At 37.7% G+C, this 21,748-nt stretch overlaps 2 protein-coding genes across 10 annotated transcripts; both read left to right on the top strand.

Moving 5' to 3' along the window:
• Positions 1-3,179: 3,179 nt before the first annotated feature.
• On the top strand, positions 3,180-9,600 carry LOC104597539 (myb family transcription factor RLI1-like). 3 transcript variants are annotated; one of them, XM_010259141.3, is made up of 8 exons: positions 3,180-3,665; positions 4,300-5,070; positions 5,236-5,449; positions 5,528-5,604; positions 5,699-5,738; positions 8,722-8,773; positions 8,931-9,000; positions 9,101-9,600. In XM_010259141.3, the coding sequence occupies exons 2-8, from the start codon at positions 4,465-4,467 to the stop codon at positions 9,335-9,337; spliced, it is 1,296 nt and encodes a 431-aa protein (XP_010257443.1). In that variant the 5' UTR covers positions 3,180-3,665; positions 4,300-4,464; the 3' UTR covers positions 9,338-9,600. The 3 variants fall into 3 exon arrangements, with proteins under 3 accessions (XP_010257443.1, XP_088747985.1, XP_088747984.1); XM_088891859.1 differs by having other exon boundaries at positions 3,663-4,202; XM_088891858.1 differs by lacking the exon at positions 3,180-3,665 and having other exon boundaries at positions 3,714-5,070.
• A 135-nt stretch (positions 9,601-9,735) lies between these two features.
• On the top strand, positions 9,736-16,707 carry LOC104597537 (pentatricopeptide repeat-containing protein At5g59600-like). 7 transcript variants are annotated; one of them, XM_088891854.1, is made up of 6 exons: positions 10,222-10,362; positions 12,582-12,779; positions 12,892-12,967; positions 14,167-14,316; positions 14,431-14,503; positions 14,596-16,707. In XM_088891854.1, exon 6 carries the CDS (start codon positions 14,985-14,987, stop codon positions 16,650-16,652), a length of 1,668 nt encoding a protein of 555 aa, XP_088747980.1. In that variant the 5' UTR covers positions 10,222-10,362; positions 12,582-12,779; positions 12,892-12,967; positions 14,167-14,316; positions 14,431-14,503; positions 14,596-14,984; the 3' UTR covers positions 16,653-16,707. The 7 variants fall into 7 exon arrangements, with proteins under 7 accessions (XP_010257436.1, XP_010257437.1, XP_010257439.1 ...); XM_088891855.1 differs by having other exon boundaries at positions 14,167-14,280; XM_010259134.3 differs by lacking the exon at positions 14,167-14,316 and having other exon boundaries at positions 9,736-10,362; positions 12,723-12,779; positions 12,892-12,972.
• The last annotated feature ends 5,041 nt before the right edge of the window (positions 16,708-21,748 follow it).

Genomic DNA, 21,748 nt, shown 5'->3' on the forward strand with positions numbered 1-21,748 from the left:
CTTTATTTGCCAAAGAAAAAGAAAATCAAGAACCAAGTAATGTTCAAAATAGTGGGAAGTGGGCTGACATGGACAAATCTGCTATACATATATAAGATGCTGTGATGGCATGTAAACCTCCACCTGACAGAAAACCTTGGGGAAAATAAATGCATTTTCTTTTAAAAAAATGAATACAAAAGAAGAAAAATAAGAGAATTTGAGAACCTGATACATGGTTCTGCACTTCTGCTTGGTATGCACATGTTATAAAAGAAGATTCTGATTATATTGTGTGGGTCAAAAGTTAAGCATTAATGCAACAAAGCGGAAGGTCCAGCAAGAATTTTATCAAAGATTGGTTTTGTGATGGTGCAATTCCCAATACAAAAGCTTGCAAATTGGTAAGACAACAGTCTCTCAATTTGTCTCTCTCTTACTTACCCCCCCTAAACTGGATAAACAACGCATCAGAGGAATGTCTATAATGCGCTTCCGCTTTCAACAAGAACAAAAATGTGTTGCTACTTTATACCCCTTTTGGGAATTATTCTTCCCCTGAGAGGGGAAAGGCACATATATATATTGAGGAGGAATAATCTCTGTTATACATCTTTGTCATGATCACCAATTGGTTTTGGTTGAGAATGACAATGGCGGCGACGGTGTTCTCATGCAAGCAAGCCGACTGCATATCACTTCATGGATTATTTATACTTCCATTCAATCAAAATTGTTTGGATCAAGGAATTTCACATAACTTGTTAAGAACTTTTTTTTTCTACTGAAAAAAAAAATGATGCCCTTAAAGACCGCATATCGACAAAGAAGAAGAAAATTTGTTGATCGCTCTCAATCTTGCCCCCTTGCTTCTACACAACTTTAATCGCCTAAAGTTGACACTAGATCCAATGGCAAAAGGTCTTTGAACCATCCTAGATGGAGAATATAAGTGGATCTATTTTTATTTATTTATTTATTTGTTTTGAATTATTTGATAGAACGCTAGATTTGCCCTTTCAAACCCCGAAAGGGTCATCAGTAGCCAAAAAAAAAAATGTATCAAAAAAAGGGAAAACATAGACATAGGTTTTAAATAATAAAGTGAGAGAGGGAGGAACAAAGGAAGCCATAGCTAGACATACTCTTCAATCTTTACCGGTTAAAATGCAATTATTGTCATTTTAAAATTTTCAGTCAATAACGAAGTGGAAGATCGAAGAGGTATTTTGTTCATCATGCTCACATCGATGATGTTGAGAGCTACAATTAAAGTATTAATCTCTTTTAATGTTGAAACCATGCATCCCAAAAATAGAAACAGCTTTTCTATTTGGGGTGGCCGGTTAGTGATGTGAAATATATCTATTTGTGGCATCATAAGTTAAATAATAAGAATATAAAAATATACAAATTTTATAAAAATTTATACATTTTTTAATATTAAATAAAAGATAAATTATAAAGACCCCTTTGTTTTGCTACAAAGACACTTGTACTATGACCCTAAGATAAAAACTTTCTTTTATTAGCTTTCTGTTGAAATCCGTCCTTGTAGTATTTTTTAACTCCCATACTATGACTTCTTCCGATAGCACAATCAACAACAACAGCGCGGTATCTCTACCCACAAAAGATTGAAACGGGCCATGGATTATTAGTTTATTCTCTCTCTTCATCTGATTCCTCATATCCTTTGGGACGAGTTGAGATCTGCACCCGAAGATTGGGCGCCCCACAGCGTCCTACATCACATCCCTGCGGGAACATCTCCCAATGAAAACATTATCATTGGGAGATGTTTTCAATACACAACAAAAGTGTACCGTGGAACGTTGTAGGGCGCAGATGTAAACTCCGTTGGGACTACTACTCAGTTAACCTACCAAGTACCAACTGAACCACCACTCGGTTGCTAAATTGTTGGATAATAGGATATTGGCTGAGCCAACGGTAGTTGGTCAGGTTGACAATACTCATTTATTGTGGGCAATTTTATTTCTATTAATGAAAAAATACAGGAGTGTAAATGAATTAACTGCATTCAGATTCACTTTTCCGTTTTTTTATTGTCTGTTCTGTCATCAATGATACCTTTTTCCAATTATCCATGCTCCAGTCTCTAACGCATCGGATTCGAGCGATATCCAGAATAACGATTGCAACATGCCAAAATAACAGGTCTGCTCAACAGTTCAGTTCAGAGCTCGTAAAGTTGTAGTTTGGACTGGAGGTTACCGAATTTCAAAGCTGCGATACACGGAGGATGTATTTGATCGAGTCCGGATTTCCTGTGCACGAAAATTCTGTCCACATTTATTTCAGCCATATATGGAGAATATCCCATCTTCCGTAGGGTAGATATTTTCAATTCATAGGGGATAATGTATTGTGAATAGGGCATAGACAAAGTTCTCTTATGGATCATAAGAAGATGGCCAGATGCAGACGACAGACGCAGAACTCTTTTAATTAATTTTTATCTTCTTTCTGGTGAGCTTACATCGTCTAGAGAACACGAATGGGAGAATACCACGTCACTAATGGAGTTCAGACTTAACGGCGTGTGGACTCCAAAGATTTTAAATTTTGTTAAAATTTAAAACATAAATTTCTTAAATTAATTAAATAATTCTATCCTTACTGTTTATATATTATCTTAAATTACCAACTACCAACTCCAAAGGAGTCATCAGGTTTGCTTTGGAATATAGGCTTTTCCTTTACAAATCTAAGTTTCAAATTGTTTCAAGAGTTACCAGTGGCCCTTGAACTGATTCTATTAACTTAAGATTCTACTAAGAATAAAACTCAATGCAAACTTTAAAATCAATCTCGGTTCAAGGATGAACTCTCACTTAAAGTTTTGAATTGCATCATCTAGTGTTACCACATTTTTGGATAAAGCATGAATAACTTGGCAATGGACAATAAGTTGAAGTGGCAAATTCTTCTTTCACATCCAAACATTACTTACAAAATCAAAATGATTCAAATTTCCATATTCGGTGTGGAGTTGGGAGTCCCATCTGGTTACTTGGCCATACTCCCGATCCAACTTTGGTTATATGGGCTTGATTGCAAAGTTTTGATAGAAGTGCTAGTTCTAAATTTGATCATCTAGGATTTTGTCAGATCAATTTCTAACAAGAGTTAGATTTAAAAATTCGATTCACTCTTTTTTCGAGACACATGTGTAATCTAATTTGTTCAAGATTTGATAGGACGGCTGGGTTTGAACTCAATAAGATGGTGATGATATCATCCAAGATGCAGAAAGTTTCATGCATCCCGAATACAGACGATATGAGCTCCTTTCTGGTTCAATGTTTCTTTCTGTTAACTCTTAATTGGGATAAAATAATGAATACCCATCGAAAGATTCTCGTCAACTACAATCATACAAAAATCCAATCTTGCGAGTTCGTGCTTATTTTAATCAATTATCTCAGCTTTCTTTTTCTAGTAAACATCCACCTTTTGAGCTTTGGGAAATTTTAATCTTAATCGTTGTATTTTTAAATGGGTTTGATCAGGCGGGAGCGGTGACAGCTGAAAACTCTACCTGTTCCTCGCTCATTTGGTTCGACTTCTGATTGACATGGTAGCGATTACACCATTGGATTCGAATCACGAAAAGAGTTGGGGAAGAGTGAAATAGCTACTTGCAGCTTGCTGCTGCCAAGGTGTTTATTTTTTTGTGCAAGTGCTCTTTACAACAAACGCAAAAGCAAAACGCATTTTTCTTTCTTTCCGCTTCCCAAAATTTATTACCTCTATCGAATAATTTTACTATTTAAGGCTTTTTTGGGTCTGTGAATTTATGCGAGTATCTCCCACTGAATTTATTTTTTGAGATACCCATAACGAAAAGCTCTAGCTTTTTTTATGGTAAAAGACTCTCAGAATCATTTTAAGTTCTGCACTGAAACACCCACCTCCATTTGTTAGCGGAGATCCAACGTTTATAAATTCGTTTAATTCATTTCTTGTTTTTATTTGGTGTAATTTCTGTTCTCTTTAAATGCTTTTTTTGTTGGCTTGTGGGGCTATCAGCAGATCATGTGTTCATCTCTATCCATCTTAGGAATAATCAAAAGGTTCACTGGGGATTATGCATTTATATTCGTATCTTAAGTCTGAAGTCTTGCGGAATATGAAGAATGAAAGAGACAAGAGGGAGAGAAATCAGAGAATTTCACTATAAATCTTTAAATTTAATAGTACCCTTCCTTCTTGCTCTTTCTGTTTCTTCCTTTTCCACTCTTCTTTTCTTTTTGTTTACCAAAATTTGCGTGTTGTGTGCGTGTCTATCCTCAGGGGAAAATGGAATTTACTGTTGAACAGAATAAAGGTTGGTGCTGTTCTGGATGTTAGTCAAGAAAGGAAACAAAAAGACGCCATTCTGGCCGCTGGCGAACTGGTCTGTTTTTGCTTTTCCTTTGTAGTTTTTCATTATTTACCGGCTGCTCTGTTCGCCTGTAAATGAACAATCGGAAGGTTGAGTACCAAGGATTGAACAATGAGTGTGTAAGTGATTATTCTTTTGAATCATTTGATCGTTCCTCTGGAGATTTTGGTTCTCGGCAGACTTGGAATATGGGAGCTTGTTTCCACTCTCCGATACCGGCCCTGGAGGGAGGCTCTCTGCAGCCAAACCCAAGGCCCTCTGCTTTAGGAAGTAGCACCATTTCAAGCCATTATGGATTACCAACTTCTGCCTTCTATGCAACAGAACGTTACATGGGTTTTCCACAATATCAGGGTGCTCGTTCATGGTTCTCAGAGTTTCTAAAGAACTATGATCAAGCAGTATCATCATGTGAACCTTCTGAGGAACCTTTCTCTGTTGATCCAGAAAGGCGTGATGATCTTGACCTTCAACCGAGAGATACTCTGCAATCTGTTATGGAACTTCCCTTCTGTAGCAATCAGAATTCCAGATTTTCTGAGATCTCCAATACAAGTTCATACAGAAATTTTCCGGGAATAGAGCCTCATCCACTTCTGCGACATAAGTTGGTGGGTGAGGATGCCACCTTGAACAGTAGGCACCCTTCAATTCTTTTTGAAGTAAATCAGAATCCTGGAGTGAGTTTTTTTTTTTTTCATTTTTTTTTTCACTCTAGTCTTAATCATAATTTATATAAGTTTGCTATTGATATAAAATGTCTTTTGTTATTAAGATAACTAGAAAAACCAATGCCTTATTTCAAGGAAGGATGAACTCTGATTGGGTTTGGTTTTCTTACCCAGGTTGGTTATAAACCAGTCACCTCTCCCCTTGCACAGACAAGCTTCAATGTTCAGCTAGAGAAGCAGTCTCCAATACCTCCTGCAGTTGTTTCTGTTGCTTCTGGTAGTATTGTTTCAGCTGGAGCTGCAGTCTCAAATAAAACACGGATTAGATGGACTCCTGATCTTCATGAGAGATTTGTCGAATCTGTGAATCGCCTTGGTGGTGCCGAAAGTAATACATTAATAGGAGATAACTTTTCAGGTCAAGAGTGAAGGAAATAATTAACATGTATTTGTTCATTGAATGCAGAGGCAACTCCAAAGGGTATCCTTAAGTTGATGGCTTCCGAAGGTTTAACCATCTTCCATGTGAAAAGCCATTTGCAGGTCTTTCATTGCAAAATATATAACTTTGAATCTTCTATAAATATCAGTTGTTATCTAGTTTTTGTAAGTCTGAATCAAACCTTTGTGTATGCAGAAATATCGAATTGCCAAATACATGCCAGAATCTTCAGAAGGTAAATCCTTATCATTTACATTACTTTCATTAAAGGGTTTGAGTTGTATCTGACTCTGTTGCTAACTTGCTATTTTTTTTATTAACTCATATAGATGCATGCATGAAATTTGTAAGTTGAATCTTTTTATGTGAACTTTGAATAACAAGGTTAGAATTAGATTCTCTTTTTTATATATTTTTTTATGAATATGCTTGCTAGGTTCAACAGTAGCTTGTGATTTTTTAGTTCTTGGGTTCAGGCTCATCTACATTCTGAATGCTAATAATATGTTTGACTTTTGGACTTGAATTATGGGCCAAAGTCCTTAAATCTTTTAGGGCTTCTTTCTCTATAGGTGAGTAAGATGGGATAGAGCAATAAGCTCTGCCAAAGTATTGGTTTTTCTTTTGGTTTAGCTATTTCTTGGAGAAAGTATCAGGTCTTCATCTATGAAACCAGAACATTCATAAAAGCCAGAGATTTATATGGTTGTAAGCTTCTTCTTTTTTTTCTCTCTTTGGATCCATGCTGGATACCTGACACTACATAAATTAAAGAAAGATACCATAGAAGAAAGCAGCACATTCATGAAAACCAGAGATTCATATGGCTGTAAGCATTTTAGTGGACTTTACTTGACTTTATGCCTATCCCACAGATCATCAATCTATGCTATGGGACTCTCTACTGGATGACCTAGTGGGTGGTCCATAGTCCAAAATCATTCTAATCAGCAATACATTCTGTTCAATCAGAAGGTAATATTCAGCAAAATAAAAGAAAACAAAGTTTATGTTCAAGCATCAGGCCATTTGATGGAGCTGTTTCATTGATCTGATTGGTCTACTTCTGGTTGTGGCTCATCAATAGGGGTGCCTTTTTTTGTAACCAAACTGGTACTACCGATTTTTGGAAAACTGGTAACCGAAACCGAACTGAAGCCAATCGGCTAACCAGTTGACTGGTTCGGTTCGTCGATTTTTTGGTTTTTTAATTTTTACAATATATATTATAAATATATATAAAATATTATATTTTTAAGTATAAATAATATATTATATATTATAAATATACATTTTTATATAATGCATATTTATTAATTTATAATATACATAAATATATATAAAATATATGTATACCAGTCGGTTTGGTTAACCACCAGTTTTCTATATTGGTTAACCGAAACCAAACGGGTACCTTCGGTTTTTTAAAATGTCAAACTGGCCGGTTCGGTTAACCAATTTTTTGGTTTGGTTTTGGTCGGTTCGGTTTTTTGGTTTTTTTTGCTCACCCCTACTCATCAAAGGATTGGTAGGAGGTAGCCAGACTGATCCATATTGCTTACTTTCTGAGCACTTGAGCACTTGTGCCTTGTACATGAAAGTTCAAAATGTATTTTTCTATCAATGTTCCAGTCCCAAAAAGTCTAGTTCTTATCTGGAAGATGATCTTTTATGCTCTTATTCTTTTTTATGAACTAATTTATTACTCATTATCTTATAACTACTTGTATTCATTCGCCCATTGGGGATTCTTAATGTCTTATTAAACAGTTATATATTTGATGTCTGATGCAAATGTATGTGTATGTATCACATCTAAATGGCCTAGTTTGGCCCCCATATTGTTCAAATTTTTGGAAACATAAAATACTGGTTTCACACCCAGCCATGATTGTTATGCGTTATGGAACCGTTTTGAGCTTGTTGTGTCATGGGATAATTATTTATTCCCTGCTTCTCTCATAATTACACACTGAAAGCTGGTAAAGATGGAGTTACTGCCAAGTACTAAGATAATGGTGTATCATTTTAATGTTATTTATAATTTATTTATGTATTTATTTTTTTGGATTGGAGGAGAGATATCAAAGATGCCAGATAGGTTTATTAGAAATGAGTGCTCTTACTAGTTACTAAACATCAGGCAGGTAATTACACATGGAGAGAATTACTTTTGTATTTCCAAACACCTTCCCAGTTGTTATGCTTAGAGTATGAATGTCACCATCATATTCACTTTTTACAGTCCAATAGTAAATTCACTCATGGCATAGATGCCATAGAGAGTAGAAGCTACCTAAAGGAAAAGGAATCTATTCTAAAGATCCTAGTGCTCCATTTCTTTCTTGAAACCAATTATGACAGTAAGCCAGTTGTCCATCTCCAGTCACGTTTCAATTGGACTATTCCATTCTGAGAATGGCAATCACTGTCACTTAAGATTTTTGTTATGCTTACTACTATTTTCTTTTGGTTTCATAACCCAAGTATCTAAGGGAGAGGGATGGGCACTTGAAAATTTTATTCAGCAATGCTCAACAAAGCCTTATCCAAACTATTTGGGTCAGCTAGATAAATTCTGTTTTTTCTACTCCATTCTATCAAGGGTTGTATCTTCAGCTTGGGTCTTTCCCAACTACCTCAACTTTTTTTTTTTTTTTTAAATTTCGTGGGGATACACAACAGGGGGTAGCCCGTCCCCTAAACCCATAAGCCCCAACCCTGGTGAAGGCAGGATTCAATCCCAAGCTGCTGCTACAACCAGCCAGATACACTGGCACTTTTGGTGATCTTACTAACTGAGCCAATCGGAACCTTCAACCATCTCAATTTACATCTCTTTAGCCTCCTTTTTTGGAACCTTTAACCTGCATAATAGCTCTTCATTCTGGTGCAGTAGGTTGTCTTCTGTGCACATGCCCAGCAATTTATTTATTTCCCTTAATGTTGGAACCTATCAAGTCTACCCAACGTTGCTTCTAGTCCAAATTAATATAAATGGAAATCCAGCTTTTACCAACTTAACCCTCTTAAACAACATAGAAAATGAATCACTTTCTCATGCTTGTTTTTTTATGCCTGTGATCTTAAGAGATCTGTAGTTTTTATACTTGTTAATTTCACATGCTCCACATGAACATTATTGTAATTAGTGACTAGACAGCATTCAGAAAGTGATAACGTATGATCGAAATATCTGTTTCTACTTTCAATTGCAGGGAGATCTGAGAGAGCTTGTATAAACAGCATGGCTCAGATTGATGCAAAAACGTAAGATTTTTGTTCCTTTCTTTTCTAAGTTATATTAGCTTGCGGACAATGGGTTTTAACAGAAATTATTTTCTTTCCAATATTTGTTGCCTACTCTTGCCATAATATTCTGATTTCTGAGTACTTAACTATCACTTTTACAACATGTATCCACTAGCGGCATGCAAATAACGGAGGCACTGCGGTTACAACTGGATGTCCAGAAGCGTCTTCATGAGCAGCTAGAAGTATGACTCCCCTGCCTTTTGCCTTCTTTTTTCACATATTTATATCATCATAAAATAATGACATTCTTTTTCTATCTCATCCTTTTCCTTGTTGAATCAGATTCAGCGAAATCTACAAATGCGGATTGAAGAACAAGGGAGGCAACTCAAGAAGATGTTTGAGCAGCAACAGAAAGCAAACAAGAACTGGTTTGAGACCCAAAACTTGGACATCATGTTCCCAGATGACCAATCAAACAGTCATGAAGATGCTCAGGTTTCTACTGTAGGTGAAGGATCAGAGGATGCCAACTTTACATCCAAAACTGACAACCAAAATACTTCCCATCCAAGATAAGTTCACTAGTTTTTGAAAGCTTGTTTGTAAGCAGGATATTAATTTGTCCATTAAATGTAAGCCATGGGTTATTACAACTTTGACTCAATGCAACAGAATCAACACAACCTCATGTTTCTTGGTGATTTTGGAAATTTATTATGAGCAAACAGGGTGGCCAATTTACATGTATATTTCTTTTTGGTAATGGAAAGTGTGATGGAGTACTTCAAAGTATGAGGGGTTGATTCCACTCTCTGTGAAGGAAAGGAATTTTCATCTTATGCTTCTTGTCTTGAGCTAAAAGACTTGAATCACTCTTTGATGCACTTTGTAAACTGAGAAAAAAAAAAAGAAAAGAAAATCTTGCATACAAATTTCTTCACTTTTCCATAACATCTCTTGGCTTGCAACTGAACCCTCGGATGGGTAGGCCTTATCTTGGTTCGGGTGGGTTAGAATTGGGTTGGCCCAACCCAAGTTCTGGTCTTACTAGAACTAGGGTCGCCAGCAAGCCAAGTTTGCATCAGGGATACCTGATATGATCCGATCTGGTCATCAAATTTAGGGTATAAAACTGTAAATCATTTCAGAATTGTAAATCCTTGGATCTGGTCATCTTTGGCTGAAGAAACCAGGTTGGATTTCATCCATATCCAGCGGTTAATCGGATTATAACCCGCTAGAACCGATTGCTTTCTTTTGCAAGTGACCCGAATGATCTATTATTGACGGTATCGGTTTGCTAAACGGTAAACGCGTTTAACATGACCCGACGCAGTTACATGCCAAACCCCACTTGAGATTTTGGAGGAATCCATCAATCCAATGTCCCTCGCGGCATTACCAGCCCGCCTAGGCCTCTAGTTCAACCTCAAAAAAGAGTAACGGACAGAAGAGGAAAGGGTGACAATGGAGGATTTGAAGAGGAGGAAGCTCGACGAGGCGGGCAACGGGCAGCTTCTTTCTGTGCCGTCGGCAGAACAGCTGCAAGGGCTTCTTGACCCCCTAAGGAAAGACCAACTGTTCGATCTCCTCGTCAAGCTGTAAGACTAACGGAAAACCCAGAACCCATTTTCCTAAATTCATAAAAAGATACACCAGTTTGACTTCTGCTTCGTTTTTTATCCTCTTCGAGATTTCTGAGGTTGTTTTAGATTATTGTTTTAAGAACTTTCGGGGTTAACCTTGCTTCAAATATTTACGAGAAGGGCCTGCTTAGAACTTTAATATATCTTTTTTTGTTCTTTTTACGAAGCTGCGCTATAGAATTACGAAAAGTAGAACCTTCATTGTTTTTCGAAAACTTTGGTTTCAATGGTCCGGGTTATTTCGTATGATCCTAAATGGTTATGGTTTTTTTTTTTTTTTTTTTTTTTGAGAAAGGTAAGGTAAAATTTTATTAATAGAACAACAAATTACAACAGAGGTCCCCAAAGACAAGGAGACAAACACACTAATCAAACTGCATTACATCATAGTTCAAGAAGGTCCCTAGATCTCAACTGAGAGCAGAGGACTGAGTTTTGAAGACCCTTGGCCGCAGCCACCCAAGAAATGAGCTTGCCAAAAGCAAAGGAAATCAAGCAATCTAAATCAGTAGCTTTACTTTGAAAGATCCTCCTATTTCTTTCAATTTAAATCAAGCAATCTAAACGGTTATGGGTTTATCCTAATTTATCAAAAAAAAAGAAAAAAGGTTCTAACTTGTACAACCATATGAGGCTTGATCATAAGTTACAATTTGTAACACCACCAAATCTAGAGCCTTGGTATCAGTGTTGGGAACCTTGATCCTAACCAAGGGGTTATCCACTACCGCTGCAGGGGTTAAAAGATCGCATGACTGTTGGTATGCATGTTATGTTTTGGAAAATATATTTTGTTAGCATAATGATTTCAAGGAAACTAGAAAAAAAAGAACATCTTTTAAATTAATTTTTTTCTTTCTCATTGTTTTAGTTCTTTCTGGCTCTTTTGTTTTGTTTTTTCTTAAATATTGGATACGTAGCAGAATCTTGAAAGCAATCAATGCCGATTTAAAGGATTTCTGGGTTAACGTCAATTATTAGGATTCCCATTATTATTTTCCAATTTGCTTATTTACTTCTGTTTGACTGGGTTTGTCAGAATTTTAGGTGGGTTCTAACCACTGCTTTAGTTATGAGGTCTTCTTCGGGTATGAATCATTTCAGACTCTGAGCTTTAGATATTTGATACCTCTACTAGGATACTAGGATAATACTGGGCATTCTGGGTAGAAATTCTGGTCTGTTGCTAACAATCCAGTTACAAGTACCTACTTTCACATAATTTCTGGTGTTGTTCTTTCCTTTTGTTCGTGGCTTGTCTTGTGATACTACTTCAGAAACCCTGTGTGCTGTGAGTGCATTAATAATTGCCAATCGTGTGCTTAGATTGTCTGTGGAGTGGTTGCTTGTACATAAGAGTATAAGACTTGGGACAAAATCATCCCTCACTTTTAGAAGCATTTTGCTTCATTTATTGAGCATTAATATTTTCTTATTATTTTAGTTGGAGTGGATTGATCAGAACCTCATTATTGGGAAATTGAGGAAGGAGCTGTGATCATTGACAAAGCTACAGGAAAATCACGAGGATATGGGTTCATTACATACAAACATATGGAGTCAACTCAGAGTGCTTTGAGAGAACCTAGCAAATTGATTGATTTAAGCAGAATATCAATATTGTCTTGTCTAATGTGGTTACTCTTCTTTGAATCTTAAATCAACACAGTTTTTTTTTTTTCACTCAGTAAGAGCAAATTGCCTTTAACTTGATATTGCATGGTATAACCCAATAAGCAAAAACTTCTTTACTTTAACTATTTTCTGGTGAGTACCAACAGATGATTATTATGATTCATGGGCAATAATATGATACAATATTATATGGTATTTTTATTTCCTGAAAGGAAGGACAAAGTGATGCTAGCCTCTGGGATTACCGTTTAAAATTTTGTGATAATGCATTTGGAATCATTATCTTCTGTATTGCTTCCATTTTGGCCCCTCTTTCTCTGCTGCCTTCCTCCTTAAGAATGGAGTTTCCTACCACCTATTCATTATTTCATTAAAATGTTTCATGTTATAAAATTTTGGGGTAATTTTAGCATTATAGAAAGATCAGTGCCCCTTCTCTTGTGGCAGTTATGAACATCCACTCCCTATTGTCCTTGTTGTTCTTGTCATGGCAATGGCCATATGCATCTTGAGTGCATGCAGTTTTGTGATATTTCCAGGGTCGCATAGCTGTCTGCAATCTTGCTTGTGAGGGCTTAAGCAGTTCCTGTGTAACCCCTGACCAAGCCCTGAGGAAGCTCTATTATTGGAGGCCTATCACCAGAAATTACTAGTGAGATGCTGCTGAATTTCTTTGGCAGGCATGGTGAGATAGAAGAAGGCTCTGTTGCTTATGACAAGGAAACAAACAAATCATGGTACAAACCATGCATTCTCTTCTCTATTCTGTAAAGAGGAGTATTTTCCCTTTGCATTGGTGTAGCATCCCTTTTTTCAGTGCAATTAACTTTTTATTTTTCTCATTTGCAGTGGTTTTGGTTTTGTTACATACAAGACAGTGGAGGCTGCAAGGAAGGCCATAGAGGATCCAAACAAGATCCTTGGGGTAAGGCAAGATGGCACCAAATTGCTAGTTTTTCTTGCATAATGAAAATTAGCATAAATTCTTCATTTTATTAAGATTTTTTTTTATTGTTTTATAGAATAATGCCTAGAAGTCAAGCTTTATATGTTCAGACTTATTTGACAGGGTCACTTTCACTTCATCACAGTAAAGGAAGAAAAACAAACAAAAAGACAAACATACCAAAAAGGGAATGATTTTTTTTTATTGTTTTATAGAGTAATGCCTAGAAGTCATGCTTTATATGTTCAGATTTATTTGATAGGGTCACTTTCACTTATCCGTGTTATAGAGGGACAGAAGATGAACTTGGAAAACTGTTCATTCTGACACTTGTTAAATTATGACTATGCTGACAAATATATTAATGTGTAAACGCTTAGACAAAATTCTGTTTAAGTTCATATGATGCGGCAAAGTTTTTCACCACTTCTTTCTTATCTTCTTTACCTTTTTGGTATGTTTGTATTCTTGTTTGTTTTTCTTCCTTTACTGTGATGAAGTGGAATATCACAAAATTCTATAATTAAGAAGACATCTAAGAATGAACATGTAATTGGAATATCAGTTCAGCATTGCCTTTGTACTTTATATGTTTTAGTGTTTCCTTTATTATTTTAGGATATGGTATCGTGAATTGATATATACTAAATTAATTTATTATAATCTTGTGATTCTTTGGAAGGCCCAGTATTCATCAAATTAGTCCTAAAAATTTTCTCCTTGTAACTGGGCCTGCTCATTTATAGTCATATAGTATTTTCAACCCACAGTTGAACTGGCTGGTTGGGCTTGTTGACCTGTCATCCGGCTAGAATTCTGGGTCCACTTTGCCACTGAACTGCTAGCTTGCAAAAAAACCTTTAACTCAGTCAATGACCCAGTGACCCTACCAGTTGAAACTTGAACCATTGAACCATTTGACCCAGTCAGTGGTCATGGGTTACATACTTACATATTAATTCTCTTTGTTCTGTTTTATTTTTTTTTTTGTAGTTTTTAGCAATTTCCATCATTAAAAAATAATTTTTATTTATCACACTTAATTTGGTTTATATTGTATTAGAGATATGCCCAATTTTTTTACATAGTTTCAGTATTTTCCGTATTTTTTGTAATATTATCTACTTTCAAGTTTTTATTATTTAATTATGACACCATGAATTACCTATTTGACCCAGATGGGTGAACCCCACTAACCTGCCACTGAGATGGAGAAGCAGTTCTGTTTTGTGCAATTTGTAAAAACACTGAGGCTATTGTGGAGTTGTTGTGGGGGGAATAGAATAACAAAGGTGGTGGAATTGCTACTATGGTGCCCATTTGGAAAAGTTGTAGCACATCCTACATTATGAGTTTCTTCTCACTTGATAATTCTTTCTACCTAACTCTGCAGCGATTTGAAGGTAATTTTAATTTGCTTTTGCCTTGTTCTGCTGTTGCAGGGGAGGAACCTTACTGTCAAGCTGGCTGACACCCAAAACAGAGGAACCTTGTTCTTCTGCAACCCTTTCCCAGGTATTATTATTTCCCATTTGGCATTCCGTGCTTTAAACTTCCTTTCTTCTGGGTATCATCTTTAATTTCTGTTCCTGGTTTGTTTTTTGCAGTGTTTCATGGTTGAGATTTGTGTATCTGGGGAGAGATAAATGCTGGGGTCTGTTACAGAAGACAAGGGTAAAGAATTACAAATGTTCTAGAGGAATTTTTAGTGGGCTAGGAAACATAAGTTCTGATTTTGAAAGTGTATTTAATAGTATTATTCAGTGAAACATTGTTGTGGGTTTCTTGTAATTTAATTGAAGAGTACCGTCCCCCCCCCCTCTCTCTCTCTCTCTCTCTCTCTCTCTCTCTCTAACGTGATGCAAAGTCGGATCTGACACTTTAATGTGGTTTTGACATTTAATCGTTCTTTGCTGAAATTCCCTCATCCGGAATCCATTGACAAGAAAGTTCGCGTTGAATCAAGACATCAATTAGATGCAAATGCCCATGATTGATGAACTTGAGGTCCTCGATTCTTAGAATCTTAATGAAGGCGTTTTTGTCGGAAGATGCCATGTCCTCAGATTTAGTGGGGTCTCTGTTGCAGAAATGCATGAAATTGAAATCTCTGCAACAGGGTAAGCAGATCCATGCTCAGTTATTAACCAGAGGAGTGGACATTACAACTGGATCTCTGAACTCAAAGCTCGTAGGGGTATATGCGGGTTGTGGTGATGTGCAATCGGCGAGGCTAATATTTGAAAATATTCGAAGGCCATCTGTTTTCGGTTGGAACTGGATGATCTCAGCTCTAGCATTTCAAGGACACTCTGAGGATGCAGTTAGATACTTCTCCCATATGCAGGAAGCAGGGATTCTTCCAAACAAATTCACTTCATCTTCTGTCCTCAAGGCTTGCGTAGGTCTGATGGATATAAATATGGGGAAGGAACTCCACTGCATAATAAACAGAATGGGTTTCGAATCTGACGTTCAAGTGGCAAATGCTCTGATAGATATGTACTGTAAATGTGGGAAGCTAGACTCTGCTCGTCAGCTGTTTGACAGAATGCCGAAAAGAGATATTGCATCATGGACATCCATGATTTGTGGATATTCACGTGGAGGGAAGCTTAAGCAGTCGTTGATACTTTTTGAGCAGATGAAGCTAGAAGACTTGGAACCTAATGACTTCACATGGAATGCTATTATTGCAGGTTATGCTCAGAATGGAGATTGTGATCGAGCTTTTGAGCTCTTCTCTAAAATGAGGAAAGAAAGATCGGTCCCTGATTTGGTTACCTGGAATGCTATGATAACAGGTTATGTTCAAAACCATCAGAATCTCAAAGCTATAGAGTTGTTCAAGGACATGTTGGTCTCTGGACTTAAACCCAATTCAGTAACCATTGCTAGCCTGCTCCCTGCTTTTGGGTTGATAGGCTCACTACATAGGGGGAAACAAGTTCATTGTCTGATCATCAGATTGGGGCTTAGTATTAATATTTTTGTCAGTACTGCCCTTATTGACATGTATTCAAAATGTGGGAGTGTGAAATATGCTTGGAATGTGTTTGATCAGTTTGCAACAAAAAATGTTGCTTCATGGAATGCCATAATTGGGTGCTATGGGAAGCATGGTTTAGTTGATACCTCAATCCAACTATTTGGGAGAATGCAGGAAGAAGGCGTTTGGGCAAACCAAGTCACTTTCACTTGTCTTCTTTCTGCTTGCAGTCATGGCGGTTTGGTCAAGAAAGGTTTAGAGATTTTCAAGTCAATAAAAGAGATTTCCGGGACTGAGGTCAGCAAGGAGCACTATGCATGTACAGTTGATCTTTTGTGCCGTTCAGGAAAGCTTGAAGAAGCCTATGAGTTGATAAAGGACATGCCGGTGGATGTCAATGATTCCATTGTTGGAGCCTTCTTGAATGGCTGTAGAATGCATGGAAGAAATGACTTGGCTAAAAAAATGGTGCAGGAGATTCTAGAGATGGAGAAACCGGGAGGCTTTGTGACCCTGTCAAATATTTTTGCTGCAGATGGAGAGTGGACAGGAGTTGAGAATGTGAGGAAGGTAATGAAGGAGAAGAATATCTTTAAGAAGCCAGGTTGTAGTTGGGTTGAGAAGAAGGATCTATTTGTTGGGTTCAAAGTAGGGGAAACAGTAGTTGAGGCCTAAGAAATTGGTTTTCTTTTCTCAACTTAAAATTATATGCAAACTTTATATCATCAAACTATGTCTGATATGTATTATTTTCCAAAATCAAGCTTCTTAACAGTACACTGACATCATATCTCAAACTCTACTTCCAAATTCAGGCAAATATACAGCCCCAACTGCCTACCAAGTACGATCAGTAAGAAACAAACATCTTAATCCAAGTTTTATATCTCGCTGTGGTCAGAGAGTGATCATCTATTATGAAGGCAATAGTAACCCCGATGAGCCTCTCTTATGCTGGATCAACCTTTCAATTCGGGTATGTGGGGGCTGTCTATTCTGGTGTATAGGCCTAACAAAACCTGCGGGAATGAATGATTTCAAGATCATATATGTTTTCTAGAAAAAGGATTCTGAAGTATTATTATGCATCCAAAAAACTAGCACCAAGCTTACCAACCTATTTATCAGAGATTCAGGTACTCCTTCCGCTGGTAACAGTTGAAACTGGTCGTACACAGAAAAAGGATTCTGTATCAACCTTTTGCATGCACAGAAACTGGTCGTACGAAACCGGGATGGACAATAACCTCGTCGTCACTGTCCTCATACAACGTGCAGTTAGCAGATTGCAAGCACAGAGAGAACAGTAAAGCCATCACCTGAAGAAACAGCGAAGAAAGTTACAATCAACTAATTAAGCTTCATGATAAAAGGCAGAATTGATGCTGCAATATTGCTTTTTTTTAGTAGTCTTCACCTCCAATATAACTGACAGTACAACATACTAAAATCGTCACCTATTCCCAATTATGATGGAAGGATACAAAAGCAGGGAAGTCCCACTTCAGCAATGATAAGCATAACCATATATGAATGTACAATACTGGCGCTACTTAAGGAATTGATCCCTTAATCAAGTAAGAAAAAGGAGATTAAAGTGGACAAAAGGAGAAAATGAGATAGCCTGGGGTAGAAAGGAGTAAAGATGAAAGAGGATACGGAAGACAGACAGCAAGAGTTCCTGGATGCAGTTCCCAAACAACGCCCCCTGATGCCATGAATGTATAAAGAAACCTGCAAACGAGCATATCGTTGGGCACAAATCATGAAACCCAAGTCGTCTAGGATGAATAAAAGCTGCGCGAGACTCCAACTTCAGTTGAAATACATGAAAAGAGCGTTAACCCAGATAAGATCTTAATCGGAAAACAGTCTCTGACGTCAAATTAAATATAACCTACATACCATGCAAACGGAAGCTTGTTGAACCAGCGGTGGCACTGATGAACAGCGAGCAACAGTCGACGAGCAAGATACGATTTTGCTTTCTTTGGATGGACATGGGCTGGAGCCTGCTTCCATATTATGAGACGATAGAATCTAAAGACCAGTATTACCAGACCGGTAGCATTAAGAAGAAGTTAAGAAGCTTCAGAAGGAACTCGAGGAATTGCCTCCTCGTCATTTCCGCTGGTGTTAGGCGAAGATGGAGATGTTAATCCTGCTACAGCGGGAGAGAAGCATGAGAGAATTTATGTTGCCAGTTGCAGAATAAGCTGCAGAATCTTTCCAAATGTAGTAAAGTAGCAACCTCAGCGGGCTGGGATCTTAATGGTTTATAATACTCCTCTGAGTTGTGATATCAAGCTTGAAACCTGAGCCAACCACGGAAATTATAGAGGAGAGGTGGATTCAAGCGGAGTCAAGATATCTGGCTATTTGAGCTCGGTTGTTAAAAAAACTATGATGGTTCAAGTTAGATTTAAATTAGAGACTTGATATCTAATTCTGTTCGACTCGAAAATTCATACCTTTGAGTTCGGTTGAGATTAAGTTCCAATACGAGCCAAACTTTTTATAAAAAATAAGCCTAATTGAGCTTTTCACGAGACAAGCTCAAATACATCTTAAAAATCTCGATTATGTCCGAGAGAGTACAATAATTTCTCCCTGTTTGTTGCATGTCACGAGACAAACTCTGTAATTGTTATCTTCTATATATGGTTATCCTCTTGTAACCAGTTTTCTATTTAAATGACTCAAGAGATCAGTCATTCTTGACTGAGTCATTCCCTTCTCATTGTTCTAGTATTGCTCTTATATGGTATCAGAGCCATTTGACAAACGTCATGGCTTCAGAGACAAGCACCACTGCTCATGTCGTCCAGAGACAGATGCAACCTGGATCGACAGATGTTCGAACCATTATAGTGGTCTCCCTTTCCAGTTTTATGAATGTAGTTTTAGTAAAACTGGACCGTACTAACTTCCTGCTTTGGAACTCTCAAACTACACCAGCTCTCAGAGGGCATTGTTTATATGGCTATGTGGACGGATCTTTTCCTTGTCCTCCACTCTTCTTAAAAACAGTAAAAAAACAGACAACCTGAGTTTTAGATATCATAGGAAAAATCCATATATACTTGCTGTAAGCATTAACAAAAATCAAATAATAGCGAAAACCATGTCTTGTAGAGACAGGGGTTGGTCCCCAAACATCAGAAAATAAAAGTTCTAATGGATACTTCGCAACAAAAGTACTATTAGAAAACAGCAAGGTATGACTCTTGCCTAGTGGATAGGATGGACAAAAAGAGATGTCCTTATTTGAAACTGGAAGATGAAATGGAGATAAGATGTGGGCAACTACTCGCTTGTTGGGATGTCCTAGCCGCTGATGCCATACAGAAATTGATACTTCCTCACCCATGAATGCCGATGGAGCTTTAGTTGTGCAATTTGTCTTCAGTTAATAGAGCCCTCCCTTAAGCGGCCCTTGGAGGAGAATTTTCCCGGTCGCTTTGTCCTTAACAGAGAAGCCAGTAGTGCCAAAAAGAAAAGTTGCATTGTTATCCTTACAAAACTGGCTGATAGAGAGCAAGTTCTTAGATATATTAAGAACTCTGAGAATATTATTCAAAACAATGGACCCAGAATCAATATTCAAAACATAAGAGCCAATATGAGATATGTCTAGACCTGTACCATTTCCGACTAGGATATGATCTGTTCCATGATACTCATTGTGAAGAGAGAAATTCCCAAGATCTGAAGTCATATGATTGGTTGGTCCAGAATCAGGGTACCAATTTTCATCACGAGCAGATCGTGAAGATGAGGTTGTATGAGTTTGCTTGGTATTCTTATTGGTAGTGAGTTCCAGATAACGGCGACAAGTAGATATTAAGTAGATATTGTATGGCCAGGATACCTACAGAGTTGGCAAACCACTGTAGCGTTCTTGGAATTGTTAGAACCACCATCATTATTAAATTGTCGAGGCTTATAAGAAGATGATTGATTGCGATTGAAGTTTCTCTTCTTATTGGCCAAATTAGCAGAAGGAGAACTGGTTATAAGATTAAGAGATGTCCAGATGAGTCCATTGAAAGATATAAGGCGCGATTGGTGGCTCAAGGGTTTACTCAACGAGCCGGTATTGACTTTGCTGAGACCTTTAGTCCAGTTGTTAAACCAACTACTATTCGGTTAATAATATCTCTCGCAGTTCACTATGGCTGGAATCTTAGACAACTTGATGTGAGCAATGCCTTCCTTCATGGCTACCTCAGTGAAGAAGTTTTTGTGAAACAACCCATGGGTTTCGTTGGTCTAGCATGGCCACATTTTGTATGTCGTCTTAAACGTTCCCTTTATGGTTTGAAAGCAGCCCCACAGGCCTGGTTTACTTGATTAAGGGATCATTTGGTTCACCTTGGTTTTCTGGAATCCCGAGCCGATAGTTCTTTATTCATGTGGTGGACTGGCACAGATGTCATATTTCTTCTTGTATATGTGGATGACTTATTGATCACTGGATCTTCTAATTCTGCTCTTACTCAACTCATTTCTCACCTCTCTACCACTTTTGCTCTTTGAGATCTTGGGGAAGCTCATTACTTCCTGGGTTTGGAACTGCATCGCAGTTCAGATGGGGTGCACCTATCCCAATGTAAATATATTCATGATCTTCTCGTCAAGACCACGATGCATGAGGCTAAACCAATTCATACACCTATGGCGGCATCTACCAGACTTGATGTCACTCATGGTTCTCCTCTTCCAGATGCCACCGAATATCGCAGTGTGGTAGGGGCACTACAATATATTACCCTTACTCGGCCAAACATCAACTTCTCGGTTAACAAAGTTTTCCAGTTTATGAAAAAACCCACTGATGTTCATTGGAGTGCAGTCAAGAGGATCCTCCGTTATCTTAAGTCCACAGTTGATCATGTCATTACTTTTCGTACTTCTCCAGAATTGGTTCTCGAAGCCTTTTCTGATGCTGGTTGGGCTAGTTGCCCTGTTGATCGTCACTCCCAAGGGGGTTTTTGTGTTTACCTGGGTCGTAATCTGATTTCGTGGAGCTCCCGTAAACAATCCACGGTTTCTCGCTCCAGCACAGAATCAGAATACCGTAGTCTTGCCTCCACTACCGCTGAAATTCTTTGGCTCTAGATGTTACTCATGGAGCTTGGATTGAAGCTCCCTCACCCACCTGTCATCTGGTGTGACAATTTGAGTGCCAAGTTTCTCTCCTCCAATCCTGTCCACCATTCTCGCACCAAGCACATCGAATTGGATGTTCACTTTATATGGGAAAAAGTATCCCAGCTATGATCAGATTGCAGACATTCTTACCAAACCTCTGCCATCAACAAGGTTTCATGACCTTACAACCAAGCATATCGTCTCCAAGAGACCGCTAAGCTTGAGGGGGGATGTTAGAGTATCTCAATAATTATGATAGACTTGTAACTGGGATCGCTATCCTAGATAATCGATCACCTTATCTCATTATCATGTAGCTTATCCTCTGATAATTTCCTAGATAAACTCTAACTCTGTAATTGTTATTTTCTGTACATAATTATCCTCTTGTAACTGGTTCTCTATTTAAATGACTCAAGAGACCAGTCATTCTTGATTGAGTCATTCCCTTCTCATTGTTCTAGTATTGCTCTTATATTGACCCATTTATATGTTTAATTCTTTTACGATGCAAACTCTCTGCAGGTTCATTGTACATGCTCGATAAAAAAGTGGGGGGTTTCCGTCTCCATTTTCTTAGCCTCAGAGTTCATAATTAATTAGACCGGACAAGTTGG

The sequence above is a fragment of the Nelumbo nucifera genome, chromosome 7 (assembly GCF_055504915.1).
Source record: "Nelumbo nucifera cultivar China Antique chromosome 7, China Antique-T2T, whole genome shotgun sequence".
Classification (NCBI taxonomy): domain Eukaryota; kingdom Viridiplantae; phylum Streptophyta; class Magnoliopsida; order Proteales; family Nelumbonaceae; genus Nelumbo; species Nelumbo nucifera.

Bases quoted from the DNA above. Each gene is read 5' to 3' on its own strand.
- LOC104597537 (XM_088891854.1), top strand. From the start codon at position 14,985: ATGAACTTGAGGTCCTCGATTCTTAGAATCTTAATGAAGGCGTTTTTG.
- LOC104597539 (XM_010259141.3), top strand. From the start codon at position 4,465: ATGAACAATCGGAAGGTTGAGTACCAAGGATTGAACAATGAGTGTGTA. The intron at 5,605-5,698 runs GTCTTTCATTGC...TTGTGTATGCAG, and splicing joins ATGTGAAAAGCCATTTGCAG to AAATATCGAATTGCCAAATA. The intron at 9,001-9,100 runs GTATGACTCCCC...TTGTTGAATCAG, and splicing joins GTCTTCATGAGCAGCTAGAA to ATTCAGCGAAATCTACAAAT.